Below are 27,923 nucleotides of genomic sequence, written 5' to 3' on the forward strand. Positions count from 1 at the left end.
CATTTCTTTCTGACTATGCACTCATTACTTCTGACTTGTATATCTTTGAATAAAGATGAAACTTTATGCAGTGAACTTCATGTATGCATGACCTGATCGTTTTATACATGCATCTGAATAAATTTTGCGAGGGCAAACTTTTCCCATCGGACAGTTTGTACCTATCTCTTGAGTGAGTGAGTGAGTGAGTATGGTTTTACGCCGCTTTTAGCAATATTCCAGCAATATCACGATGGGGAACACCAGAAATGGGCTTCACACATTATACCCATGTCGGGAATCGAACCCAGGTCTTCAGCATGACGAGCCAATGCTTAAACCACTAGGCTACCCGACCGCCCCACCTATCTCTTGAGACAACGATTACCCGGGTAGGGTCAGGGAATAGAGGGGGGGGTACCCAGGTAGTACATTTGGACTCGTCCCAGCCCTAATACACACATACCACTCATCCGATTGTAGATGAACAGATGGTGGAAACATGAATACGTACATACACCTGAAACACAGGTGTCAAATATGCGGCATCACCCTGGGCAAGTGACTTTGTTAAAATGTGCCTTTGTTCACCCAGCAATGGGTACCCGATTTGTGAGGTGGATATGAAAACCGTCTAGCGCCCGTAGGCAGCTTGGGTTGTATTCTCCCAAGGGAGTTGACAATGATAACTATATGCAAACGCAACCACTTGTCAGGGAAGATATAAAACTGTATTTGAGTAGATTCTAGTACCTGATTACCTGTGTTATATATATGAATAATATAGTAATAATATAGTAATAATAATTTAAGGTTAATGCAAAGATGTGTAGTTTGTTGATTGTCATTATCTAAATTCATTGTTTGCTAGGCATTCAACAAGAATTCAGACTGAAGCATTATCCACAATAAGATTCAACCCCACCCTCATGCTAATCAAACCCTTTGCATCCACAAGATCACAGTCAGCCTGACTTGCAAATTGTAACATTGATTGGATAATTATGTGAGACAATGCAGTTAATTAATTCCATTGTCTACTTGCTACACTGGCCAGGTGTACAAAATAACACAATGGGTCACGTCGTTATGTCATGCAAGTCAACATAATAGTCTCTTTCAAAATTGGTTATTTCAATGTTCAATAGTCCATTCCATAATCACAAATGATTTTCGACAAACAAGAGCTAGTAGAAACCAGGTTCTCCTTTTTAAGAAGGCTGTTTGTGTTTGTTTGTTTGTTGTTTGAATATAATTAACCGTAGTTTACTGTATCTTGAACATGTTGAAGGCATGAAAGGTTGTAAACACGTAAACAGAGCTATAAATAGATAATGGAGACCTACACATAAATATTTAGATATTACGTCAGTAGCAATCTAGCAAACCTCAAGTTTGATTAACGGTGAAATTAAACATTCTTGTAACTAAATGATAATCACTTTCTTACAGATTAGCAAACCTCAATTAGTGTCAGTCACATCAAAGGCTTCGTCTACACTTTTACAGCTCAATTCACTGAGAAATAGACATACTCGTCAAAGATATAAACACTGCTAATCACTGCTGTACAATGTTGTTTTGTTTATTTGTTGTTTAACGCCGCACTCAGAAATATATTCCAATTATAAGACGGCGGTCTTTAAATAATCTAGTCTAAGCCAGACAATCAAGTGATTGACATCATGAGCATCGAACCACGTAATTGGGAGATGATGACATGCATCAACCAAGTCTGCCAGCCTGACCACCCGATCCCGTTAGTCACCTCTTACGACAAGCATAGTCACTGTTTATGGCAACCATGGGTTGCTGAAGACCTATTCAACCCCGGAGATCTTCGCAGGTCATGATAAAGGTGGCATTACAAGGGAAATCTGACACAAGTAATTCAGCTGATATGAATCCCTTATGCACTGGTGCACAGCCAACAATACAATGTTAACTCAACAATACAATACATGATATACCCAGATCTTCAGGGGGCTATGCCTAATGTACTTGATCCTTGAAGAAAAGACAGAGCAATTATATTTGTTGATAAGGCATTGAAGAAGATACTTTAGCCTTCATAGTCAATATGTCCTTAACAACACCCATCATCATGTATACTTGCATGTTTAACTTTGCTGATGGTTTTATTGACCCTCATGTAATACATGAAATTCTATCTATTCAATTTTCAATTCAATTCTTTATGGTATGAAAGGCCACAGGCCCATATACAACGGAGTTACATAACATATTTTATAAAATACAAAGTCAAGGTAACAATTCACTTCGTAACAAAAAAGCATTATGTATGTACAAAGCCAGTTGATGTTGTGTTATAAGATCCTTGCAAGACAGTAATGAAGACAATCTTTTAGCATTAAAATGAGATAGAGATCTAGGCCACTGCGGTAAGTACTTGTCTCTTAGATTTTAGTATATAGGGCAAATAAACATGAAATGGTATTCATCTTCGACAACAATGTCACAAAATGGGCATAATCAATCGATTTCTCAATAGATGAAAATCTCCCTGTGTTAATTTTTAGATCATTCAGGCCAAGTCTAAAACGAATAAGGGTGTTACGAGAATTCCTGTACCGTAAATTTGATAAATAGGATTCTGGTTCAAGCAATGACTTGAATTGGCGATAAGTATCATATCTTGAACTTTCATAAATATCTGAATGCCATTTCTGGTGAAACATGTCAATGGCACGCATGCGAAAGTACTTAATGAAAGCATTTGCATTACCAATTGTCTGGGACAGCCAAATGAAACCAAAGCCATATGTAAAAAGCAATGTACGAATCTAGCAAATGACAATGAGACAAACTGTCTATTATCCTCTACAACAAAGCTACATGTCTGATGTCGGCTCGAAGTGTGAGAAGAACAAGCCGGATGGATCATTTACTGGAGCTCACTCAAGTTATGAAAATTATAGGTCAACCTAATATTGCATGACATCATCTAGCTTGTAACATAACACTGTTTGTTTGTTTGTTATTTTATGCCACTCAGCAATATTCCAGCAGTATGATGGCAGTCAGTGCTTTGGGAGTTAGTTGTCAGCTTGTTGTGGGAGGAAAGCCTGAAGTAATGAAGGACTCAGAAGTTTACCACTTTGGCGAAACCTACGAGCATGGTCATTGTACCGACAAACTCAGAAACACTGGTGTGGAGTGAGTGAGTGAGTGAGAATAGTTTAACGCCGCTTTTAGCAATATTCCAGCAATATCACGTCAGGGGACACCTGAAATGGGCTTCACACATGGTACCCATGTTGGGAATCGAACCCGAGTCTTCGGTGGGACGAGCAAACGCTTTAACCACTAGGCTACCTGACTGCCCCTGCGAACAGGGATTCAACCAAATCATTAAAGACTTCTGGCACTCCTAAGGGACGTAACTCGGCACAGCAAACTGAATTCCTCTTGGCTATTGAAGAAAATGTTTAAGAGTGTTCTTACAGTTGAGTAAGATTGGCTTAACACCGCTTTGAACAGTATTATCACATCTTTCACTAAGGAAGATATACCCAAGGGATGGAGGTAAGAGTGAGTGAGTATGGATTTACTCCGGTTTTAGCAATATTCTAGCAATATCACGGTGGGGGGACACCAGAAATGGGCTTAACATATTGTACCATGTGGGGAATCGAACCAGGGTCTTCAGCGTGATGAGTGAATGCTTTAACCACTAAGCTATTCCATCGCCCTCTGATAGAAAGACGAAGAGGAGCAATTGAAAGGGTACTCAGATAAATATTGACAATGAACCGTTACGAAACATGCTTCTAAAAAATTGATGTTTCCATATTTCAATATGAATATGTTGCATTACGAAAATAAATGTTTCGTAGGAAAACAGATGATATGATTTAAGAAAAATGACTATTTCATATGGAAATACATAGGAAATGATGCTAAGCTTTTGTCCAGGTGTATGAACATATAAATGAGATTTACATCCTACTTACATGACATGTACTCCTGCAGCTGCTGAAACTGCGCCGGATTCAGTTTCTGCCACTGAACTGCCATGTTGACTTCAGGTCAAGGTTGAGGTCAAGGTCAAAAGGTGACTGGAGAATCTTGGTGTCAGATCATTAACATGGTGACTCTTGGAGAAGTACACAGGATCACAATTTTTCCAAAGTTTTCACCCAGTAGAAGTCCAACCAAGCATTTTGGTTCACAGCCACCTTAATTAGTTCTCCCGTACGCGACAAGATTAGCCTTTTCCATAAATATTGTCAAACCATTTAGTCTGCCACTGATCCTTCTTGAACAATCGCTAAGATGGCAGTACTTTCCTCCTTGCAACAATTAGTCATTGATTACCTTATGTTGAACTTGGCATCAATCAATTAATACATTGTTCTTCTTTTTGAAACTGTGGTCAATCCCTTATACAACAACGATAAGCTGTAGTCGACACTGGTGGCACGACGGCGCTAGTTACTATTGAACTCCTTATTTGCCAATATTGCTAAATACCTTAGTGAGGCAGTTGAAGCTGATTAGGACTTCCTTGATCAGTACTCCTGCTCTTCAACAAACAGTCGCTTCATGTTTTAATGGATTACCCTCCATTGTTCCAATAGCCAGTGGAAGGAAGTCGGGTACACATATGACTGTTTACTTTCTCTACACTTGCAGACTAGTAGGAGGCCACTACGATCCAACTGTGTTGAGATCAATGTCAAAATTCACATACTGGACACTGGAGGAGGCGTCAATGGGACAATTTTGGAAAGTGCCCGTCGTGAGATGGGACTTAACTCAGTTCAAATAACTAAAAGGGTGCCCTTCGTCAAGGCAGGGGTCGGTCTTCCATCTCAAGAAGCAGGTTTGGTCCTCCGGTCATCAATCAAGCTTTCACCTTCAGCCATGATGGAATCTGAAACAGGATTTCTTTAAATTAGACAAATATTGCTAAATAAGACTCATTGTTAAATATTGTGGAGTTTTATTTCCTGATTTACATTGTTTAAATTATTGATTGTTGTATTAAAACCTTCCAGTGTTGAACTCTGTTTAATCTATCAAACAAACCCTGAAACTCATATATTAAAAAAAATCCCATGCAATTTTATAACAGCTGGCAAGTGTAGATTACTGCAGTTTCATCCACACCCTAAAACAAATATATCCAATACAGCCCATGCAAGTCTATAAAAGATGGCAAGTCTAGTTTACTGCAGTTTCAGGCTGAAAATGTTGAGAGTGTCTGGGCCCCTCTTTACTATATTTTATTAAGATAATATAACAACTGTTTTTCTGTCAAATATTTTCATTTCAGAGACTTTATGTTCATCTAAACTCTGATGTGATGACAATGTAATTAACATGATTAAACCAACATATATATATATATGGATATATATTATGGCCTAATATAGGATTCGTTTGTCTCGAACTATGGACATCTGACATATATCTAATCATCCCTAGGTGAACACCACACTCAGCAGTATTCCTGCAATATGATCCTAGCTGTAAATAAAGGAGTCTGGACCAGACACACCAGTGACTGATATTAAGTGCAGTAATCCATGCCATAGGGGTACATTAGCTGTAATGCAGGACATGCTATCAACCAAGTCAAAGCACTGGACCAACCAATCCACTAAATGGCCTCATACAATAAACAGATTGAGGAATTTTAACAGGAACTCACACAAAAGGTTTCACTGGTAAGACAATTACAAACAAACTAAATGTTTAGGTTAATTGCTGAACTCACTTGAACTGAAGCATTTGGAGCCACCAAAGTATTGTTCTATGGTTTTTTTTTAAATACAAGCAAGTGTGTGAGTCAGTGAGTGAGTCAGTGAATGAGTGAGTGAGTATGGTTTTAAGTGGCTTTTAGTGATATTAAAGCAATACCAATTGGGGGGGGGAGCGCAGAAACATTTTAACCATGGGGGTAATCGAACCCGGGTCTTAACGCGTGGTGAGTCAACGCTATATCCACTAGGATAGCCCTTCAAATACTAATTACAATCAGAAAACACAAAAGGCTAGCACATATGTCAAAAATAACATAAACACAATGATTCGTTTTCTTTATGTTAATATTTATACATGTATATGACAACAATGAAAAAAGAAAATGAAGGCAGGGTTTCCTTAATGATAACCCTCCCTTGCAAATTCTAACCATGTTGCTATTTACGATGCATTCCTATCTATATGAATCTAAAATTATCTTTATACCAATTAGGCATATTATTGTGTGTGGTCGCCATGGCGATAGATGTGTATCATTTATGAACATTGTCGAAGGTGCAGCATTGTCATGGTTATGGCAGACCAATAAACCTTGGGTGTGGCCATGGCTGAAAGACAGAATTCCCCATTAAATCAGGTTAATGCTATTTGTGATGTAAAAGACAGTCTATGTGATAATAAACAACCTCTATTATCAATACAGAACAGGTATTATTATTATGATAAGCGTATTTGACGTAATAAGCACCATGGGCGCTCTCAAAATTAGAAAGAGGGGGCTCTTATTAGAATATTATTTTGGTGAAAAAAACAGAGTTGAAAGATCGTAAATTTCGTGTTTATGCTGACAGCCTGAAATATTGACTTACGACAGATGTATTTTTCCAGAATTCAATTGCCCATAATTAAGGGTGCATATAATACACGAGTGCGTATTATACATGAATAAATAAGTCTTGTGTACATTGATCAATCGGAAGGGGTGCTGATTGGAATTGTTAACTAGCCAATATATTAGCAAATATCGCCATGGGCGCTTATTAGAGCGGGGCACTTATTACATCGAATACGGTATTGTGAGACGCATGCGCCTCTCTGGCACTTCAGCAGTTTAGACACTGTAACATTCTTCCTTAATTTATATTGCTGTGGCGAATTTGAAAGGCTAGCTTTCAAAGTGTGCTCTTGTGTTGATGGGAGTCTAGTTGTCTCCGAACACTGTCAGCGCCGTGGTAGAACAATCAGTGACCATGATTCCTTCAGCACATACAGAAATATGTTTAAGAAAAAAAGTTTGCTCTACCCTCATGTGTAGTGTAATAAAGTATAGTTTTGTTGCTTATGAACAGGGCGGTCGGGTAGCCTAGTGGTTAAAGCGTTCGCTCGTCACGCTGAAGACCCGGGTTCGAATCCCGACATGGGTACAACATGTGAAGCCCATTTCTGGTGTCCCCCGCCGTGATATTGCTGGAATATTGCTAAAAGCGGCGTAAAACCAAACTCACTCACTCACAATGCTTATGAACATATTTTAATATCATATATTTTTTCTTCTTCATATTTTAGAGCTAATCAAATGTGCAATATGAATTTCCCTTGGGATAATAAAGTATTGTCTTATCTTATCTTATCAACGATAAAAGCACGAGGATGCATTGACATTATGATACTAGAGGGCATAACATCATCATGACATCAGTCCATTATGACGTCACTCAAAAAGAGTACTTTATTTAAGAAATAAACGGCGATTGGGAGTTGTTTATCGTATGATAAAACACTGCAGGGACAATAAACCTTGTATGAGACATCAACAACATGTTCAGCCTCTTTAAGGATGTTGATAAAATGTACAAGCCTTAAAAATATTTACCCAAACTTCAATAATGATGACTCTCCAAATAGCATCCGGCCACGGAAATGTCGGACAAGTCCATTTTACGAACAGGTTTGTTAACTTTGATAGTTCCTGCATATTCTCACAATCCTCTCATTCATTATCTGTACCTATTCTCCTACTACTGATTGTCATATCTCTCCCACTTTTGGACGCGAACATTCAGCCATTGCGCTTATCTGCATTCCCCAGTTACATCTATGGGGAACAATTAACTTACTCGACACTTCCCGCTCAAAAACAATGTCGTCTGATATGTGACGTCATCAAGTTGCAAGCTCATATTTGTAGTAAGTGAGTATGGTTTTACGCCACTTTTAGCAATATTCCAGCAATATCACGGCGGGGGACACCAGAAATGGGCTTCACACATTGTACCCATGTTGGGAATCCAACCCGGGTCTTCGGCGTGACGAGCGAACGCTTTAACCACTAGGCTACCCGACCGCTCCGCATATTTGTATCTCCAGAAATGACATCATGATAGAACAATGTTTTATAAATAAAATGAAATAAACCATGCTTTGTTTTTCATTGTTCTTTGCAATTTATGGCGTAGTTATCTTAAATAATATTTCAGGATGAAGTAGAGTCAGGGTCTTTGATCTTTTAGTGATGTATCTCAGAATAACGTATTTTTGTATATGCATATACTACCATGTGCAAATGATTACAGTCTGTTGCGTGACACAATAATCAACTATTATCTCATCTACAACTGAAAGTTCTGTAACACTGCAAGAAAATCCTTATCAAGTGTGCACATGATACTGTAATCAAGCACTTGACACTCAAATGTCATGATATTACAGTTTCTCGACAGAATAGTATGTTTGTATAGTACAGAGGTGTTTGTTGGTTGCTTAATGCCCTCTCAGCAATATTCCAGGGCCCCGTTCCACAAAGCAATCTTAGCGCTAGCATGACTCCCATACTTTAACTTAGGATTACGATAGTCATAGCGCTCAAGCACGTTTGTCGTACCGGACCCTGGACCAGGTACTTCACAGCAATGTTGGAATGAAGTCAAGGTCAAACCAGTGGTCGATATCATGAGCATCATTCCAGACTGTCAGGATATCGTGACAATGCGATCTGATTAGTCGCCTCTTATTCATACACACTAAAAAGCTGGGGACCTATTCTAAACCAGGCTCCTTTGGGAGCATAGGTGTATAGTATGTATATATTAGCTCCCTTCTCGGTATATATTAACGCCTCATTCAATGAACTCCATAGCACCCACAGAGGTGGGCGCTAACCAACTTATACCATGTGGGCAATGTATCCAACATCGGCTCGTGTACAAGAGAGGTCGTTACGAAGAATTACTGTCTGCCAAAACAATGGACATAATGCACCCTTCTGGTATAATTATCCTCTTTCAGATCATTTTGTGAAATCAAGAAGTTGACAGTCTGATGTCATTGTCCTCATGCAAACACTAACATGCCTATGCTCCAAATCTATGTTTGCTGTCATATAGCTGGAATATTGCTGAGTGCTGCGTTAAGCAACAAACAAACAAACAAACAAACATATGTATGTTTACATGCTAACCCTCCCAACCATCATACACTTCTGACATCACCACAATGTCACAGTCCTCACTCGGTCAAATCTCTCCACTTCTCACTCCATCTCGTCGTCTGTGCCTAACTCGGGCAGTGTGGGTTCGAATTCCGGACGGGACTCAACCCCCAAAAAGTACGAGAATCTGGACTTTAGTAAGAAAGTGTTGTCCCAAATATAACATTTGTTACATTTGAGCACTTTCTAAACGGCACTATGTGTTCATAATGCATATGCCATTGTTTTAAACAATGAACAAAGTATTTGATTGTTCGATAAGACAGTGCTTTTCACAAAGTTCCATGTCAAGTGTTGTCACTTTGTTTACACAAGTTCATCAAGCTGATCTGACACACACGTCTTTGTTCTTGGTAACCTTGTCAAATAATCTTATTATTAGAAGCAAAACACTGCTCACCCACGTAGTGAACACGTCCAGTCAAGCACCAGCAGTCGGGGGAAACACATGACACTGCTCATATACGTTATAAGGGCTATACTAATCCATGCAATAACACTTGGAACATGTACAATCTTCTGACCTAGCTCATTTGAATGCTTTAGATTTCATGGAAGTTTGATCACATGTCAAGTACCGTATTCGACATAATAAGCGCCCAGGGCACTCTCAAAATTAGAAATAGGGGGCTCTTATTAGAATATTATGTTGGTGAAAGAATTTCGTGGTTTATAGTGACAGCCTGAAATGTTTAAGTACGTCAGATATATTTTTCCAGAATTTAAATGCCCATAATTAAGGGTGCATATATAACACACGAGTGTGTATTATACGCAAATAAATAAGTCTTGTGTACATTGATAAATCGGAAGGGGTGCTTATTGGGATTGTTCACTAGCCAATATATCAGCAAATATCGCTGTGGGCGCTTATTAGAGCGGGGCGCTTATTATCTCGAATACGGTAGTTGTGAAGCTAGAATTGATCCCCATACTACATTGTGGTGTTACCAATTTTATAGTTCATGGCACGGATACTTGCATTAATTTTATGACACATATTAGGCTAGGAGGAGACACTAGAGTTAATTGGGCGACACACTTATTTCATGATTTACAGTATCAGAGACCTCAATATAGAGATATGCAACAAAGTATATTATTACAATCTTTCTATGAACCAAACCTCAAGATTTCCATCCAAATTTCCCGACACATCCGCCTGGCTGCACCAATCATAAGCTAAGTTCAATGGCCGAAATACCAACAGATAAAATGCCTCCTGAGACTCGCATTGGAAACCTGCTGGGTTGGAAGAGAGAATAATTTCTCTGAATATGGGCCAATTAACAAAGCTAATGGTAAATGATGTAACACAATGATGGATTATGGTGTCTCCCTTGGAACAATATTCATTTCACTTGAAAATGTCGTCCCACTGTCCCTCTATAGCAGGGTACAGAGCCTGGCCTTCTGAAGACACCCTTCCTTACATAACCCCTGCTGGGCAGACCCTCTGCTTAATCACAATAGCTTGCAGCAATCTGGTTCTCGGCAGTGTTTTAAGGGTTAACTGTGGTGTCTCGTTAAGTAAATCAGAAGCCTCAGCGCTGTCATCATTAACAGTGATTACAGGCCAGACTTAATGTCACACTGTGTAAGAATGTATAATGTTAATATTATGCATAGTGTTTTTTTTTATATCTAATATAGACAGGGCAACTTTAATGAGTCAAAAAGTCATATATATGAGAGAGAGAGAGAGAGAGTGAGAATGAAGAGAAAGAGTGAAACAGAGAGAAAAAGAAAAGAGAAAGAGAAAGTGAGTGTGAGAGAAGAAAATGAGTGAGACCATAAAAAGAGAGCGAGAGTGAAAGAGAGTGAGTAAAAGAATATTACATTTCAATTCACTGAGAGAAACAGAGAGAGAGAGAGGAGCGGAGAGAGGAGAGGGAGGAAGGGAGGGAGAGAGAGAGAGAGTATTGCAGTTATATGATTAGCTTGGAGTGAGAGAATATTACATTTCAATTCATTGAGAGAAACAGAGTAGAGACAGATATTTAGTCCAAAAATTAAGTTATCTCATTTAAAAGTATATATCTGCAAAATAACAAAAAGAACATCCAAAGCCCTTAATGTTATACTATAGCCCTAAATGTAGCAAGTCTATATTTTCACCCATCTCACTGGAGCTCCTTTACAGCTTAAATGTAGTTTCTTGTTTCAATGAAAATTATATATTTTCCAAGACTAAAGTTAGTCTACAGTAAAGACTCAGTTGAGTCATCAGAAGCACATACAGTAAACTATGTTTATAATGAACACATTCATAACAAACTGACCAGTATAACAAACATATTTTTTATTCCCGGCCATTTGCTGTATAAATTTGCTATATATATGCTTATAATGAACTACAGTTATTACGAACTAAAATTAGTGGTCCCTTTGAGTTCATTATAACTGTAGTTTACTGTTTAGTCCCAATACCATTGGATATCCATGTCCTATTTCTTTACTTTTTACTCAACTGAAGGATAAATAATTTTCTTAATCTATAAGTTAGTGAATTGGGTTTAACACCACTTTTAACATTATTCCAGTTATATCATGGTGTGTCAGCTTAATGTGGGAGGAAAGCCTGAAATTATACAGGTCTCAGACGTTTACCACTTCTGTGAAACCCACGAGCATTGGTATGGAGCTGACAAACCTAGAAACATAAAAGGGGCCAACCGGGATTCGAACCCACAATCATAGGTTTCAAGGGACGCAACTCTGCACAGCGAATAGCGGCCCCTTAGACGACTGGGCCACCCGTGTCCCCCTCTTAAACTATTATGATAACATAGTACAACATCAATGGAACAGCAGACCAGTTTCACAATACCTAAACATTACAGGGCTCGATTTAAGGAACTTGATTTAACTTGCACCAGGTGCATGTTGAAATGAAAACCTTGTTGCACCAGAAAAAAACCAGGTTGCACCTGTTCCCATAGGTTTATCAAAGTTGAAACATGCTCATAATCTTGAAGTACCTACATTGTAACTACATCAAGCCCCAAAAAGAAAGACAAATTACACATTAAAAAGGAATTACTGACTTAGTATGGAAATAAGCTTACAGGTATTGAATGTGTTCAAAGGTCACACATTTGAAACAAATTGACATGCACTTACAAAAATATTAGGATGCCTTTTTCAGTGAGTGAGTGAGTAAAGCCATCACATCGGCAGTATTTCAGCCTTATCGTGACGATGATGCTTTTTTCAATAATAGGTTGCACTGGTTCATGTCTTATTTGACTGCCTCCGTGGTCTAGAGGTAGAGCATCTGCCAAGAGAGCAGAAGGTCTGGGGTTCGATCCCCGGCCGCGTCATACCAATAGACGTTAAAAGATGGTACTTGTTGTTACCCTGTCTGGCGCTCGGCATTAAGGGGCTAAAAAACAAGGACTGGTCGGCTCAGAGTCAGTATACTGTGTCTGAGTGGGGTATTCATGTTAAACTACGGCATGGTATCTCAGTGTGCTAGCACTATAAATCGGCATCAGTCTTGACTACTACGAGCAGCCACACACACACACGTGCATGCACTTTTTCTGTATAAGTGCAATAATCTTGGATGCAACGTTAAACCCCATTTCACTTCACCTCACCTCATGTTTTATATAGGTACATCGAGCCCTGCGTTATCGGATCATACTTACAATTGTGTCGGTAATGCTACATATTGTCACAATAACATGATTCATATAACATAACTAAGGCTGTGACATGGTTCACAAAATGATACATATGCACTCAACACCTGCCATGTTTAACATATATATATATATATAGAATCTCACCCGAGTGTCTTTTGATATAAAATATATCAACACGAGTTGATAAAAGTGGAAAAAACTCTGAGGCTCGCCGAGGATTTTTTCAACTTTTATCAACGAGTGTTGATATATTTGATATCAAAAGACACTCGGGTGAGATTTTATTTATCATCCAACATCATTCTTCCAATTTTTTCAGTTTGTAGACAGTAATTAGCAGTGTCTTAAGTGTAAAAAGTACGGCTTACAGCTTCAGTAGCAGATTGAGCCATTAGTGATGTCGTTTGATTGTGACATCAGTCACATCACAATGGTCTGCAAAGCATTGTGATGCAATTTCATTGCAGCGATATCTACAGTGTAGATATCGTTTGATCTCACCCAAGCGATATCTCCTGTGGGAGCCAGTTTTGGACGCTATATGCTTTCCTTCAACAAAGGAATTCAAAGAGGCCTGAACGAAATATAGTAAATACACTTAAGCCAACTAAAATAACACTGACTTACACATACACAGACACAGGACAGTGTCTCCAACTTTCATATGACTTTACAAAGTTTACCAAATATATTTTGTGTTGTAGAAATATAAAAGTAAAATCCTGTATGTCAAAAATAAAAATGAACAGACTGCATACTAAGCACTGACACCAAAACTGTACATATTGATATGAAATCAGTGACATTGTTCTGCGAAACAACGCAACACAAGCTCCATCCACTCTATTTTCAGCCAATATGAAAACAGTAGTGGGCATGGCCTAATTTATTTCGGTTTATCGCAACTTTAAAGCAAAAGATATTGTTTTAATTGTTAGCCAATTCAAATATAACCTCATAAAACATATTTGTATCAGGGAGCAATTAAAGAATAGTTATTTACCAAAAATTCACATTGTTATCAAAACATGACAACAGTCAAAGTGATCTCTTAAAAACGTTGCTTTTCATTTCCAACCATAGAAAACAAATTTTTGTATACTTTCAATCAGAAACTGCAAATGATAATCAAATTATTCTTTTCAAATTACAAGAAGTCTAAAAAAAACCACATACCATATCATGTGCACAAGAGCTAGTCATTGATTAACAAACAATTGATGCTAAACCTACAAGAAACGATACAAAACGACAGTTGAACCATCATATTTCTTCCTTACAATGTCCAGTACAGCACAAACACACCAAAAGGTCAAGGTCGTTCAACAGGAGATGGCAGCTTTTTTTTCACGGCGCCATGGACATACAGCATCCTCCACATACATGGATCAATAGCGCCAAGGCACATCTACCACAGCAGGAAATGCTAATATCCCTGTAAGTATCACTGTGCGAGAATCTTCACTCAGCTTCATCCCGATATTACACTACAGAGAGATTCGCTTCAGACCTGCAATCTAGTCCATCTTCATGTCCAGTTGCAGCATTAAGATCAGTTGATTGCCCGGATTTTAAGTACTTCTTATTTGGAGTTTGAGGCTTTCAAGGAAGGGATAGAGTTTGGAACTTCGTTTATTCAAATGTTTTACCTAATGTTTTTAGATATTGACTCAGGGATCCAACTGGCAAGCATTAATTTTTCGGGGCCTACCTAAAATGGCCAGCCCCTCCCCAAAAGGTGACCTCTATATTTTTAATAACCACTCGTAAAATGGTTACCCTAATTAATTTGGTGCATCTCCTTATGGGCCCTCCTCTCCTTAAAGAAACAAAAATTCCTAAATGTACTATTTTGCATCAATTTCTCAGCCATAAAATATGCATTTTGTACTCTTGAAAGCTGTCCCTTCTGAATGTCTTATGATTTCTACCAACCCTTATTTCAAAGATTTCCACCCACTATTTAGATTAAAAGATTAAAACATGCAACAGCCATTATGTTAAACCTAGCAATGACAACAACAATAATCAAACAATATCACAACAACCTCTCTAACCTTTGTGTCCTGCATTGGCAACGTGTGTACAGAACACCAACTATGTAAATGTCGACATTAAGCATACTCGGAGAGCCTCTGCTGATGACATTAAACAGAAATAAATTGGAATTCATCATACCGATCAATCTCTCTTTAGGGCGTGGCACATCACTGATAAATTTGGCTATTTTCAGACTTGCGCAAGAACCTTAAAGAGACTCTATTGATGATTTTGTCAAAGACGTTAGTAAAAACTGATCAAAGTAATTGAGTTAGAAATAAGTACACTATTTGAGTTGAAATTACATCCTAAGCTGTCTGCTAATTATCCATAATCATTAAATATGTGCAATACAAGATGAACCACGAAATGTCTTGCCAAGACAAACTGGTCATGGACATGACTTCCAAATTTAACTTGTCTGCTCGTGTCCAGATTGGTTAACGAATTTGGGAGAATAATATTGAAAACATGCTCTTAACATCCTGTTGCTTGTCTGTAAATGTCCCATATTAACCCTTTTGGGTGCATATCAAAAACATACTATTAACAACCCGTTGTTGGTCTGTAAATGTCCCATATTAACCCTTTTGGGTGCATATCAAAAACATACTATTAACAACCCGTTGTTGGTCTGTAAATGTCCCATATTAACCCTTTTGGGTGCATATCAAAAACCATACTATTAACAACCCGTTGTTGGTCTGTAAATGTCCCATATTAACCCTTTTGGGTGCATATCAAAAACCATACTATTAACAACCTGTTGTTGGTCTGTAAATGTCCCATATTAACCCTTTTGGGTGCATATCAAAAACCATACTATTAACAACCTGTTGTTGGTCTGTAAATGTCCCATATTAACCCTTTTGGGTGCATATCAAAAACATACTATTAACAACCTGTTGTTGGTCTGTACATGTCCCTGTTGGTCTGTACAGTAAACAAGAATGAAGAGAAAGAGTGAAACAGTGAGAGAAAAAGAAGAGAGAAAGAGCGAGAGAAACAGTGTGTGTGAAAAGAGAGAAAGAGTGTGAGACAGTAAAAAGAGAGCGAGAGTGAAAGAGAGTGAGTGAGAGACTGCTTGTACCAAACTGTACTGAATGTGACGTTTGGCTTGTCAGCATCCTTTTATAACTCATGCTCGTTGATAAAGGTGCAAATGAGTGAGTGAGTGAGTTTGATTTTACGCCACTTTTAGCAATATTCCAGCAATATCACGGCGGGGGACACCAGAAATGGGCTTCACACATTGTACCCATGTCGGGAATCGAACCCGGGTCTTCGGCGTGACGAGCGTACGCTTTAACCACTAGGCTACCCGACTGCCCGATAAAGGCCCAAGACCTGTATCATAATAAGGTGAGGTGTAATGGGGTTTAACTCGCGTGCATGCGTGCGTGTGTGTCCAGACTGATGCCCATTTTCCAGTGCTAGCCCATTGAGATACCATGCCGCAGTTTAGAATGGATACCCCACTCACACACAGTATACTGACTCCGAGCCGACCAATCATTGTTTTATCCCCTTAACGGTGAGCATCAGTCAGGGAAACAACAAGTACCATCATATTACATCTTTTGGTATGACGCGGCCGTGGATTCAACCACCGACCTTCCGCTCCATGGGCAGACTTAATGTATCCCAGAGTATGGGTGCTGGGGCGAGCAACCCCTTCTTTTTGTAGCATTATACAAGCATAAGTTTTGGAAATGATTGCAAGAAAGTCTTACAACACTATCATTTGTTTATCTGTTTTTAGGACTGCACAGTATTATTGTTATAACAGTATATGGCAATACGCTTTTGAAACGATACACATGACAAATATTTTTCCGGTGTTTCCATTCGAAATTGAATGACAAAACATCGGAAACAAGGAAGTGATTTTTCTCTCACATTGTTACCTACCCTGTATCCATGACTACAAAATGGTGGCAACTGACCATGCTGACTTTGACATTGTTATATTCACATTTGTATGTAGAAAACAGGATCTGCATGCAATCGTTGTCAAACACTTCAGCTCCCAATATATCACCATACATATCGCAATATATTGCCATACCAATTTTTTGCTAATACACAGCCTTATCTTTTTTTTTTTAAAAAGAACAAGACAAAGTAGACTAAAAAATGAAATTAACAAGACAGAACAAAATGCAAATTGCTTCACAATATTTTTTCATTCTTGCACTTGCCTGTTAATTTTGATCCCGAAAAACACTCGTCCATTCCCAAAAAGCGGTATCCATCTTGAATATGCTTATCAATATTCATATCTAGGTTTTACAGCAAGACAGAGAAGCAATGTCTGATCCCAGGATATATAAGAGTCCTAACGAGGGATTACAACATAAAACGAGACAGACATCATTCGATTTGTTGCATCACAACACACAAGGTAACGTTTAGTTGATTTGCACACTCGTTGCTCCCTCCAATCAACTGATTCTAGTTGTTCAGGCATTTCTCTCATAAACTCAGTCAGCCATAACTTTCTGAAAGGGCGCTCTAGGCCTTGACATGGTACAGTTCATATATACATGAACTTGGATAAGCATCAAAATGTTAGAACACAATGAGACTCCATGGCATAAAGGGAAGCAGAATTCTGTGTACTCTCTGAACCAAACCAAAAATAAAAAGCATAGATAGTAAGTGTTTTAAGAGGGATTTATCTAGACCAGCCAGAGGCCAATTGTTCTGCCCTAGGTCTTCAGCATATGAAAGTAAAAATTCCCAATTAAAATAACAAATTTCCCAATTCCTCCAAATTTACAAAAATTAGAGTGAGTGAGTGAGTGAGTATGGTTTTACGCCGCTTTTAGCAATATTCCAGCAATATCATGGCAGGGGACACCAGAAATGGACTTTACCCATTGTACCCATGTCGGGAATGGAACCCGGGTCTGCAGTGGGACGAGCGAATGCTTTAACCACTAGGCTACCCACACTCCCCTACAAAAATTAGAACAAAATAATAATAATCAAATATTGAACAATGCTACAACTTGTTCCCAATTAGCCTCCAAAGGTCTCTCAGTTTAAAATTCTAGATAAATCTCAGTGGTGCTGTGAATATTCAAATAAGGCCAGACTAATTTTTGTGTGAGTTTACAGATCTTGGTGCTGAAAAATTGAATTGACAGGCCAAATATGAATAAATAGGCATTGAACAGGATTATTTTAATCATCTTAAAGTTTCATTTGAATCAGAAGGTGAACTAAAATAATAATTTTGTCCCTGTTTGGGTCCTTATAAATATAAAAAGTCTTAATTCTGGCAGTGGCAAGTCAGTTATAACAGAGATGATGGTCTCTGGTTATAATTTCTGTTTTAGTCATATAAAAATTCCTTGGATTATTTTTGTTGTCAAATTAATCTTAACCGCCATGCTGATTTTACATTCGGCTGAATTTTTTATTTTTACGGTCAGCAGATCCATAAACAAAACAAGCAATAATGTAAGGATAACATGAGTGTGTTAATCTATATAGCATGAGCAATATTTCAATGGCCCCTTTGTCATTCACTATTGTACTGTGTAGCATTGTATCCTGGGTATGGTATATCTAATATATATCCTCTGAGAAAATATAAAAATACTGAACCAATAACAAAGATTCTTATTAACATGATAAGATACAAAATTCAAGTTGAATGATTCTTGTAAACTTGCATATCGTATATCACTGTGTATATATACATGTATAGGTGAGTTTTTACTAAGAAAGCCTTCATAGCGGGGGTCGTCTTATACATGTTATACACAGGTGCTGTGAGCACACGGGGTAGTTCATATCTCATGCACTGCTCCATGAACAAGATCAATCAAGTGCTATGATTGTCGTAAGCCTGTGTTAAAGTATGGGTATGAACAAGATCAATCCTCTATATATTTTTTACTGGAGCCAAAATTTACAAATACATGTACCACTAAACAAGCTTACACTAAAACTAGTTCAAACATATTTTTCTTTTCCTGACCGTTCCAACTCTGGTGGATTAGAAAAAAAGGATAGGATTACCAAAAAAATAAACAAAAATACATGTATTAATTTTTTAGAAAATATTGATCAAATGCACTGTTATAAGTGTCTGACCAAGGCAAACTTCTCAGAAATAGCACAAAGCCCTTTTCAGAAAACAAATACTGAACATCTTGCACTTATAAGAACATTATTAGACAACGATAGGCGGAATATATTTAAGAAAATGAACATTAGTGAGCTACACAAACTTATTTTCATTTTGACTGACCAAAGCACTCTGTAAACAGTCAATTCTAGAACAGACAATCTAGTGATCGAATTTGTGAACGATCCACACCATCAGGGTATGAAGACATGCAATCGACCAAGCCAATAAGCCTGACCACCTAGGCCCCATTCCACAAAGCTATCTTAGCGCTAAGATAATCGTAACTCCCATACTTTAACACAGGCTTACGACAATCATAGCACTAAGATCGCTTTGTGTAACGGGCCCTTCAGGTCATTTGTTATCACTATTGACCTATTGTAACCCGCAATTCCCATGGGGTCGTAAGGTAAGAAAATGTGTCTTAAGTGAACATATAACAAAGGAAGCCATGGTTTGACTCGACCCGTGAAGATCCGGGTTACAATAGGTCTTCAGCAACCCATGTTTCCCGTAAAAGGCGACTATACCTGTGGAAAGGGGCGACTAACGGGATCGGGTGGTCAGGCTCACTGACTTGGTTGATGCATGTCATCGTATCCCAATTGCTTGGACCGATGCTCATGATGTCAATCACTGGATTGGCTAGTCCAGACTCTATTAATTACAGACCGCAGTCATATAGCTGGAATATTGCTGAGTGCGGGGTTAAACAACAAATAAACAAACATGGTTTGACTCACACATGTTCAGCTTTGTGTCTGATGAAACTGCAGAACAAAACCACACCAAATCACTAACTCCCAGCAAGATCCCAATATGGTCAATTCAATATGATCCAGAATACCAAATCAACATAACCCAAGGTATAGACACCACTGGTCATTAATCCAACTAGTCTGCATCTCACTTTGGACTAGTGGTTATGTAAAATTAGATTTGATGAGAGAAAAACTAGTCCATCTGGATTTTCACTTGTCTCGGACCAACAGACTAATGGCATGTTTACCCCTGTAATCAACGTGAAGTCACATACAATAAAACAATTAATCCAATTCCCACAGTACTTACAGGGAATAACCAACACGGTCAGCGTTGCAGAAGAGACAGTTGCTACTTCGTCGTTGCTACTACATCGCCGCCACAACGGACAAACGACCAATCCTGGAGGAATGTGGGAGGCTAGGAAACAGGTGTGGGGCACTTGATGCAATCCATACTTTCTATTGAACCGTTTTTACTAAATGTCAATTTCAGCATATTTATGATTAGAAACCTCTCAGAATTCATGTCAACCGAGTTACGACGTCAGTAGGGAGTGATTGTCTGTGTTTCTAAATATACACACGCTTATATACATTTGAATATGATTTTCTCATTTGCAATGCATGCCAAGATTGATCACCAGCCTCTGTGGCTTGTGAGGGGATCTGACACGTTGTTACTGACGACAAATGGCATTTGAATATTGTCCTAGTGCAGTGGTCTATTGATCGACAATAATGACTAGAAATGGGGGCACTTACAGCTGTTCCTATCTTCCTGGCTATCAACAATACCAATGGTTAAACAAAAACATACAGGTGGTCATATACACAGATATTTCATATCAATGGTCAGAGGATGTCGTGAAATGAATATTTCTCATTAGCACATATGTGTATGACAGTATTGATGACAAGTATCAATGACCTGGCTATATTAAAATTCCCCACACCATGATGATATCAACATGGATTCCGTTTGTGGTATACCGGCAGCAATTTGAGTTTCAACTTAACTTTCATTCAAAAAACAATTTCAGTGTGTATGTTAAACTTTTTACACTTTTAGCAATATTTCAGGAATATGACAACGAGGGACACCAGAAATGGGCTTTACAAATTGTACCCGTGTCGGGATCAAACATGGACAAGACACTGCAATAGCTCTTAAGAACAGCACCATACCTGTGCTCATGGGTTTCACCAAAGTGGTAAACATCTGAGACCTGCATCACTTCGGGCTTTCCTACCAAATCAAGCTGACACGCTGTGATATAACTAGAATACTGCTAAATTTGGCATTAAACCCAACTCACTCACTCACTCACTCTCAAGAACAACCAACTGTTATGGTAATATATTACTAACATTACCCTTGAGAGTGAGTGAGTTGGGTTTCCTTATGCAATCGTGAAGATCTGGGGTAGAATAGGTATCGAGGTACATGATGTCAATCACTGGATTGTCCGGTCCTGACTTGATTATTTACAGACCACCGTCATATAGCTGGAATATTGATGAGTGCAGCATTAAACAAGAAACAACGCCCCCCCCCCCCCCCGCCAAAAAAAAATATATATATTACTAACGCCTTATGATGAGCAAGTGATTTATTTGACAACTGATGAAGCATGTCAAGCACCGAAGGTCTTTTCCCTCCAACTACACACATGAAAATGGCCATCTGTTGCAGGAGCATAGCAAGGCCAACAATAGCTGTCAATAGAAAAAATACCATTCTAACGATCGTGCTTGCAGTGTTGTTTTAATGAAGCATAGTCGTTCATGCGTGTCTGTTATGTCAGATATCCAAACACCCGTAAGGCTTTAATTATTCTTTGGAGCACATGGGAATGTACAGGCTGTCAGGAACAGGAAAATATAAATGTTTTCATTATATTCAAAATGACCTTGAAAAATTGTTTACACGACCAGTATATCATGTATATTCCTACAACGACCAAGATGACCTCGTAGGGAAAGTTTTCACTATATTCCTACAACGACCAAGATGACCTCGTAGGGAAAGTTTTCACTATATTCCTACAATGACCAAGATGACCTTGTAGGGAAAGTTTTCACTATATTCCTACAACAACCAAGATGACCTCGTAGGGAAAGTTTTCACTATATTCCTACAACAACCAAGATGACCTCGTAGGGAAAGTTTTCACTATATTCCTACAACACAGATGACAATTTTGGGGTATGTGTTTACTATTTTCCCACAGCAACTAAGGTGACTCTTTGTTAAATGTTTTCACTATATTCCTACAACAACCAAGATGACCTCGTAGGGAAAGTTTTCACTATATTCCTACAACAACCAAGATACTTGTAGGGAAAGTTTTCACTATATTCCTACAACAACACAGATGACAATTTTGGGGTATGTGTTTACTATTTTCCCACAGCGACTAAGGTGACTCTTTGTTAAATGTTTTCACTATATTCCTACAATGGCCATGATGACCTTGAGAAACGCTTTCACACTGTTCCTCCAGGGACCAAGATGACCTGCGATGATGATCCTACATTATTATGCACTAGATATGTTTGAGCTGGACTGACCTTGTAACTGACCTTGTAACTAGCCTACACCAGTACACCGACCTTGGGTTGATATTTCAAAGATGATGTCATACAGACATCAGAAACAAGGTTACAATGCAGTGACTTTATAGTTTAATTAAAGCGCAGAGCTCATTCACTTTTGCCGGAAGTATGTCAACCTGTCATAAAATGGCAATTAATTCACATGATGTTTGAAAAATAATACCCTAATTTAATAATTTGATTTATAGTCTATGATTTTGCCTGCATCACTTTGTTTAGCACCAGACTGACTCTAAACTTGTGTGACTACAGATAAACAACGGTCTGAGTTGCACAGTGAACACACACTTATACCAGCAGACAGCTGAAACACATACCGTAATAAACAAAATAAACATGTCGTCTTTAGGACTTTACTAATCTCTTTATAGCAGACATTTGTCACTCGGTTCACAGGCCAGGCTTTAATAGCATGATTCTATCTTACTCCTTTCACCACTCCACAAGTGGGATAAATAAATATAGTTTGTGAACATTGCAATTGTTTTCTTTAAACAGAAAGTGAGTGATCTTTGTTTTAGGCAACCACTGATTTCAACTTGACCTGTTTTCTTGGCTCTGAGGACAGCCCAAACAGAGTCCCTGCACAGGGAAAACTTTTGATCCATGACTCCCACAGGGAGACAGCACGGACACTCACCAGGGGACAGCATGGGACTGACCAGGGAACAGCATGGGAACTCACCAGGGACCATTCTGGCAAGCCATCCCCATGGAGAGACCAGCAGTGGGTAAAGGGTACCTTCCTGACATCTCCAAGGGAGACAATTATGGGGTACATGAGACCTGTCCTGAAATTTCCAAGGGAGACATGGAAGGTGTACTGGGCATCTGTTCTGACCTGGAATCCCCACAGATGGACCACCAGTGGGTACTGGAGGACTATTCTGACCTGGAATCCCCACAGATGGACCACCAGTGGGTACTGGAGGACGATTCTGACCTGGAATCCTCACAGATGGACCACCAGTGGGTACTGGAGGACTATTCTGACCTGGAATCCTCACAGATGGACCACCAGTGGGTACTGGAGGACTATTCTGACCTGGAATCCCCACAGTGACACCACCAGTGGGTACTGGAGGACTATTCTGACCTGGAATCCCCACAGATGGACCACCAGTGGGTACTGGAGGACTATTCTGACCTGGAATCCCCACAGATGGACCACCAGTGGGTACTGGAGGACTATTCTGACCTGGAATCCCCACAGATGGACCACCAGTTGGTACTGGAGGACTATTCTGACCTGGAATCCCCACAGATGGAACACCAGTGGCTACTGGAGGACTATTCTGACCTGGAATCCTCACAGATGGACCACCAGTGGGTACTGGAGGACTATTCTGACCAGGAATCCTCACAGATGGACCACCAGTGGGTACTGGAGGACTATTCTGACCTGGAATCCTCACAGATGGACCACCAGTGGGTACTGGAGGACTATTCTGACCTGGAATCCTCACAGATGGACCACCAGTGGGTACTGGGGGACTATTCTGACCTGGAATCCCCACATATGGACCACCAGTGGGTACTGGGGGACTATTCTGACCTGGAATCCCCACAGATGGACCACCAGTGGGTACTGGGGGACTATTCTGACCTGGAATCCTCACAGATGGACCACCAGTGGGTACTGGGGGACTATTCTGACCTGGAATCCCCACAGATGGACCACCAGTGGGTACTGGAGGACTATTCTGACCTGGAATCCCCACAGATGGACCACCAGTGGGTACTGAAGGACTATTCTGACCTGGAATCCTCACAGATGGACCACCAGTGGGTACTGGAGTACTATTCTGACCTGGAATCCCCACAGATGGACCACCAGTGGGTACTGGGGGACTATTCTGACCAGGAATATCCACAGTGACACCACCAAGAGGTAATTGGGTCCGGTTATGACCAGGAATCCCCACAGGAAGACACGAAAGGGGTACTGGGGTCCTATTAAGACAAGGAAACGCCAGAGAGAGACCACCAAGGGGTACTCTCAGGAGTCCTATTCTGACCACATTATTGGGAATCTAAGCCTGGATGAGAACATTAACCACAAGGCTGCCTTAATGCCCCTAACACAGGATAGATGCATAAGACAGGTATCAGCTATTGCAAATCATGTTTTCAAAATTAAACCTGGAAGTATCCCTTCCTTGCCATATCCCTAATGTTTACAGCTGAACTTTAGGGGGTTCCTTTACTACACTACACACTACTTCAATAACACAAATGCAAACCTTAGGAACTCAGGACCGCCTTAATTTACAACACTGACTAGTAAAAATGATAAACTGGACAAGACTGTTCCAAGATATGGGCTTGTATACACATGGCATAACAAAATAACATTGAAATATATTTCGTAAACGAAACAAAGACCATTTTCAGTTATCACATTACGAGACATGAATCATTTAAAAATTCAAAACATTCAAAGATTTCTAGGACATAATTATGCATACATAAAAACGTGTCTATTTTGGTTGGTTTGTTGTTTTATGCTGTACCCAGCTATATTCTAGCTATAAGACGGCGGTCTGTAAATAATCGAGTCTGGGCCAGACAATTCAGTGATTGATATCATGAGCATCGATTCACACAATTGGGATCGATAACATGCTTCAACCAAGTCAGCGAGCCTGACCACCCGATCCCGTTAGTCGCCTCTTACGACAAGCATGGTCGCCTATTATGACAAGCATTGTCGCCTTTTACGGCAAGCATGGGTTACTGAAGACCTATTCTACCCCGGATCTTCCCAGGTATCTATAATGTCTATAATGGATATACTACAACAAAAGAATGAATACCTTTCATATTGGAGCAAACAAACCAAATACCATAAACAATTAACATATTTCAGTTTTTCCCCTTCATAATCAAATGCTGCTGTCATATAGCTAGAACATTGCTGAACGGGCATTAAGCAACAAACAAACACACAAACAAATAAATCATTATCAAACCCAGCTTCAAACTCTGCATGACTGATAAAATAACCTTTCTCCAAATTTGAAACACTACTTTATCAAACAATTACCCATTATCCAATTCTACTTTTCGTGATGGCTTCGACTCCCAATATAGAAATTTAACCTTGCACAACACATTGTCAAACACGACACCATCTTAATCTAAATTTGACACTGCTCCAATTAACCCCTGAACTTGTAAACATGAAAAACATGTCCCTCTCATACATACCTCATCTTTAATAAGCATGACAAGCCAATAAAAATATTTATGTAAAGGCAACTCCTGAAAGATTTAACCACATAAAGCTAATGTTCTTTCTTTTTTGACAAAGTCGTTAAGTGTTCCAGTGAACCTTACTGTAAAAGGGTTAAAGGAAGCACAACATAAAAAGACACCACCACAATACCCTATTGTTAAATTATCTCTTCTCAAGGTAACAAGGACTCGACTCAATGACTGTTTAGAAGCATCTGTACTTGTACTTGTACACGCCCTATGCCCAATTTCAAATAGGTGAGGTGAGGTGAAATGGGGTTTAACGTCGCGTCCAAGATTATCGCACTTATATAGCGACGTGCATGCGCGTGTATGTGTGTGTGGCTGTCCGGACTTATGCTGATTTATATTGCTAGCTCACTGAGATACCATGCCGCAGTTTAACATGAATACCCCACTCAGACACAGGATACTGACTCCGAGCCGACCAGTCCTTGTTTTAGCCCCTTAGTGCCGAGCACCAGACAGGGTAACAACAAGTACCATCTTTTAACGTCTTTTGTTATGACGCGGCTGGGGATTGAACCCTGGACCTTCCGCTCTCCGGGCGGACGCTCTACCATTAGACCACGGAGGCGGTCCACCCCATTTCAAAAAGGTCAATTTAACTTAGGTAATTCTCCAAACCATGCTTACATTTTCAAATGTGTCCTCTAAAGTTTTGTTGTGCTTAAATAAACTTGAAATAAAATCAACCTAAACGTGAGAAACTGGCCAAGTAATGGCAATGACAGTTTTTTTTTAATATGGCTGATGTGGCAGCCTTGTGGAAATAAGTGATGAACCTCTTGTGAGTGATAGTACTTGCCACTTGTCCTATAGTCCTTAATAAAATCAACATAAACATGTGAAAATGGCCAAGTAATGGCAATGACGGGGTTTTTTAATATGGCTGATGTGGCAGCCTTGTGGAAATAAGTGTTGAACCTCTTGTGAGTGATAGTACTTGCCACTTGTCCTATAGTCCTTATGAATGCCCAATAGTTACGGTATCATAACGACTGGTTGAAATAAGTCTTTTTTATGGGTTTTGCTATATGTTATCATACAGACTGGTGGACTAAAAATTTTGGTTTCTATCGCTGTTTGAACAAAATGGGACGTCACTATGTTAAAGTCTGATTAAAAAAATCTTCAGGGAAAAAATTAAGCAAACTTAAACATCCTATAAAGTTATGGTCACACGGTAAAGCTTCAACGTATGCACGTTGAACATACATGTACTTACCCATTCTGAATCCCCCATCCTTGCTTCTCAAGTCGATTACCATGACAATACATCAAATCATATTATGCCATATACCCTGCACCATTTCACCGCAATACCTTTGTCTTGAGTTTGGCTGTTTTGTTTGTTTGTTTGTTGTTTAACGCCGCACTCAGCAATATTCCAGCTATATGACAGCGGTCTGTAAGTAATCGAGCCTGGACCAGACAGTCCAGAGATTGACAACATGAGCATCAATCCACGCAACTGGGATCAATGACATGCATCAGCCAAGTCAGAGAGCCTGACCAACGGATCCCATTAGTCGCCTCTTATGACAAGCATAGTCCCTTTTTACAGGAAGCATGGGTTGCAGAAAACCTATTCTACCCCGGATCTTCACGGGTAGAGTTCGGTTGTAATGACATGATGCTAACCTTAGGCATCCAATCAAATTCCACTGTTTTCAGGATTAAAACAAGTGACAATATCCCAGGAACTTGACTCGACTTGTTTGTGGAATCTCAAATACAACCTGAACACCCTGTAGCATAAAGACTTTCCTTGCACTGTGTCTTCAGAAGAGGCATTTGATTGGATGGTGATGCCAGGAATTCTGTGCTACCTTAGTGATAACAGAGATGAAGATGTTGACGTCACTTCTCCAATGAAACTACCGTGATGAATGGGTCCAGGGTATGTATACATTAACGTAATGGAGATAGCATACACTGGACAATCGAGGTTGGAATCTCACAAATGCTACAGGTGCCTCACCTGATTTGAATTGAAACTGACTAATTCGTGAATTGTAACCTCATCTTTAAATCACCTTAACTGCCTTTTTAATGTCATGGAAACTTCATAATGACAAATAGGTGGTAGTTATGGTTAAACGGCTTGTCTCTGAATCTCCATCGTTTATGATATAACAATTAATATTCACAACCAGACAGATTTGTTGGGAGGTAGCAATAAGTGGTCCTTTGTCTTTTTGGACAATCAAATATGTTTAATAAAAACTGGTTTGTCTATACCTTGTAAAGCA

The 27,923-nt window shown here is 39.3% G+C and overlaps 1 protein-coding gene across 7 annotated transcripts in view; it reads right to left on the minus strand.

Moving 5' to 3' along the window:
- Positions 1 to 27,923, minus strand: part of LOC124151005 (diacylglycerol kinase beta-like) — a 126,145-nt gene that overhangs the window by 58,373 nt on the left and 39,849 nt on the right. For all 7 annotated transcript variants that reach the window (XM_046523283.2, XM_046523275.2, XM_046523235.2 and 4 more), the window contains one exon: positions 3,954 to 4,876. In XM_046523283.2, the coding sequence (XP_046379239.1) occupies positions 3,954 to 4,017 (64 nt within the window). In that variant the 5' untranslated portion in view covers positions 4,018 to 4,876. The remainder of the gene's footprint in view (positions 1 to 3,953; positions 4,877 to 27,923) is intronic.

The sequence above is a fragment of the Haliotis rufescens genome, unplaced genomic scaffold (genome assembly GCF_023055435.1).
Source record: "Haliotis rufescens isolate VD_foot unplaced genomic scaffold, xgHalRufe1.0.p SCAF_4, whole genome shotgun sequence".
Classification (NCBI taxonomy): domain Eukaryota; kingdom Metazoa; phylum Mollusca; class Gastropoda; order Lepetellida; family Haliotidae; genus Haliotis; species Haliotis rufescens.